The 3,630-nt window shown below is 45.8% G+C and overlaps 1 protein-coding gene across 1 annotated transcript; it reads left to right on the plus strand.

The window, feature by feature from the left end:
- Positions 1-418: 418 nt before the first annotated feature.
- LOC114581405 lies at positions 419-3,499 on the plus strand (the record flags this gene model as incomplete). Its single annotated transcript, XM_028701493.1, has 2 exons — positions 419-2,239; positions 2,360-3,499. Coding segments are annotated over exons 1-2 (2,961 nt in total), but the record flags the coding sequence as incomplete, so codon positions are not given.
- Between the last annotated feature and the right edge of the window lie 131 nt (positions 3,500-3,630).

Below are 3,630 nucleotides of genomic sequence, written 5' to 3' on the forward strand. Positions count from 1 at the left end.
AATTTACCCCGGAACTTAATTCGTTAAAACTCCCTCGCACAAAACAAGATAAGAAATCGCGCGGCGGGGAGGCCGGGGCCGAATTTTCGAAGCCCACAGATTTCTGGCGACTCCGCTGGGGAATGGTTTCTCTTTTCATCTTTTGCTAGTCATATAAATGTTATAGTAGCATCCAAAATACTATGCTCTATATGGTGAACATCAGGATGTGACATTTGGTTCTTATGTCCAAAGATCCATCACTGAAAGGTCCCGAAAATGAATCTTTTAAATAAGATCAATGGAAATTTGTTTAGCAGGGTTTTAAATTCCATGCTAATTTTCCTGCTATCATTCGTTCTGCGTTATTCATGTTTTATGAAAGTATGGGGTGATGTATTAATTCTAATTACTAATCCCTGCCTTTCATTTGTGTATAATGGAAATGCAGGACACGCCGATGACCGTCCAACTGGGACGAGGAGCCAGGATTCAACTGGCTAATGCTGCAATTGAGACTGGAAACACTGGAGCCACTATTCACTTTGGTGGACTCGAATTCTCAGCAGCTACTGCAAGAGATGTAGCCGTCCCTGTATACGACATAAATTCTGAAAAGCTTTCTGGAAGATCCCACTCTAAAAGGACTGCTGCCAGAGGTGCTACTCAAGGAAGAACTTCTGTATTCGAAAGACTATCCCAACCTGAGACCCTTACTGCAAAGAGGGTTGTTCATGGAAGGAAGGTTTCCGTGGTGACTGCAAACACCACCGCCCTGCCCAGAGAGCCTGTTGCACCTGGGAGGCATGATGCTGAAGCTTCCTCATCTGGAGGAAGGCTCAACAGAAGGCAGAGGAGGAAGCGAAATGCAGAGCTACGTGCTCAGCAGCTGACAGTACCAGTTCATCCCTCCAATCTGTCAGCACCAGAACCAGAGATCAATATTCCCACTCGAAATAAGTTCTCCAACCTGAGGTGGGTAAAGAGAAATAGCTCTTCTGGTGAGCTCAAGAAATCTTTTTGGGAGCGTCAGCTTGAAGTTCCAGCCCCTCAGAAGATAAGAGAGCCCGAACGTCTGTCTGCCCGGGTACACCGTGTACTGAAGACAGTTAAGGAGAAGGGCTTAATGAAAAAGAAGTTCCAGAGGCCACTGATTGTTGAGGCTCGAAGAACTCCTCCAAGAGATAGACTATCATCTGCTGTGATAGTTGAAAGAAGGGATTACCGACAACAAGTTCCACACGGTGAGCATTGGGGCGTGACACCTGAACCAAATGTTCGGGGATCCACTGCCGAAAGGTCCCGGTGGAAGGGCAAACCAGTTTGGAGGCCGAAGCCTCGAAAGGAAAAGATCTTTGAAGAAAAAGATAGATCAGGCATGACATCCGGAGCAGTCTCCCGGAGATCCGCCCCTGCCAACAGAACTCGTCAGAAATGGGTCCAAAAGAAGGCCCATAATGACGACAATTATAATGACAGTCGACATCCTGGAGAGTCTTCCAAGAGATCCCGTCATTCTCCTACTTCAACCAAAGAGGATCTTCATTTTGATCGTAGTCCACGGGTTGAAGAAATAGTCATCGCAAATCAAGAACCTGAAATTCAGTGGCGCCGTCGCTTAGAAATTCAGATGCAAAAAGATGAAGAAGACTATGACGTTGATGATACTATGAAAATCGAGGTGGTTCGTATGGTCAGACACGTCGATGTTGAAGAGGAAGAAGGTGATGATGATGAAGAAGACCAACAATCACAGCCACACGTACGTACTTATCGACGTCGCCACAGGGCTAGATCCATTGCCACCCGAAGTGCTCGCTCCTCAGAAGAAGGAGATGAAGAAGAAGAGGTCAGAGAAAACCCTTTTGCTGGCGAAGATATTACACTCGCTGAAATGAGAAATCAAATGAGGCGACAAATGCGAAGAAAAGACAGAGAAATCTCTCAGTTAAATGATAAAATGACTGAGATGATGACTCAAATGACGGCCATGATGGAAATGATGCAGAAGACCACTTCTGTGGGCCCTGCACCGGTTCAGCCCGTTAACCAAGCCGCCAATTCTCAAAACCCTCAAGCGCCTCAAGCCTCAGGAGTGAAAGGTGTACTTGAAGGTGGCGATAAAAATGATGACCCAACCCGCCAGCGCACTCCCCAAAATGTGGCGAATACCTCTGAACCTGTAACTGCATCGCAGTTGGAAGGCTTAATCAGCAAAAAGATTAAGGCCATTATAGCTGCTGAACAGGCAGAGAAGTTGGTAGGAAAAGGTCGCCCGTACCCAGCAGAGTACGATCAAGTGTCATACCCAAAGGGATATTCTATGCCCAAGTTCAATATCTTTGATGGCAACAAAAATCCCAGATAGCACCTTGCGCAGTTCAAAGCAACCTGTGGAAATACAGGAGGTAATAATGCTCTGCTATTCAGGCAATTCGTGAGCAGCTTGAGTGGAACTGCTTTCGAATGGTATGCCGAACTGCCGAATGATTCACAGAAGACCTTCGCGAAGTTGGAGACCTTGTTCGTAAAAAGATTCGCCAGTGCAACAGAGAAGACCACCATTGCTGATCTTGCCCTTGATAAAAGGAGGAAAGATGAATCAGTGACGAGGTATATAACACGCTGGCGCAATCTCAGTATGAAGTGCGAGCAGCAGCTAGAGGAAGAACATGCAGTTCAACTGTTGATGGGAAACATTGATGATAAAATGCAACCCTTCTTATGCATGGCTTCTATTACCACCTTCCAAGATCTATTGGATAGGGTGGCTAAATTTGAGAAGTTAAACTTATCAAAGTCTGAAAGCTTCCCTGATAAACCTAAAAAGGCTAAGGCGCCTGACGCCAGAAAGAATGAGGTCTACTCTGCATTCCCTTCCAGACCTGATAAAGGTAAACGGGTAGTATATAATGTAGACAAAGGAAAGCAGTCTATGCAATATGAAGAAAAGCCAAAGCAGGCTTACAATCCAAACCCTCAACCAAAGCTGGTTCTTGGAGGAAATGATAAACCTCGAGCCTTTCCTGGTGGAGGAGAGCGCCAGAGGAAGACTGCAGGAACTGGTGATAGAACGTTCCCCTCCCTCAAGGAGAAAATGAATAGAGAATATTCATTTAAGAGGGAGAGTGTCGCCAAGCTATTCCGACAAGCACTCAAAGCTGGTCTAGAATTGCCGGAATGCAAAAGACCTGAAGAGTCTAAACACAGTGGCGACCCGAACTATTGCCCGTATCATCGGGTAGTTAGCCATCCGATTGAAGATTGTTATGTCTTCAAAGATTGGCTGGAAAAGCAATATAAAATGGGAGAATTGACATTATCAGATAATGTGTTAGTTCGTCCCAGAAAGGAATCCACCCGGGTAGTCACGTCCTCTTCCGTATTCCCGCTTAAAGAAAAAACGCAAGGACCTATTCAAGATGATCAATGGGAGACCGCGGTCTCCAAGAAGACAACTAAAATGTTGAAACAGCTAGAAGGAGTGCCGGGTATCAAGTGGAAGTCCCCTACTGAGCCGGTACTGAATCTAAAGTGGTTGCCTCTGCCATAAGTATCCACCTCTAAACAGCAACCTGGCCAAGCTAGCTCGTCGAAATCTGGCAAAGCAAAGTCAAAGTCTTCTAAGAAGAAAGCCAAGTTGAAGAAGCC

The sequence above is a fragment of the Dendrobium catenatum genome, unplaced genomic scaffold (assembly GCF_001605985.2).
Source record: "Dendrobium catenatum unplaced genomic scaffold, ASM160598v2 original_scaffold_2276, whole genome shotgun sequence".
In the NCBI taxonomy this organism is placed as follows: domain Eukaryota; kingdom Viridiplantae; phylum Streptophyta; class Magnoliopsida; order Asparagales; family Orchidaceae; genus Dendrobium; species Dendrobium catenatum.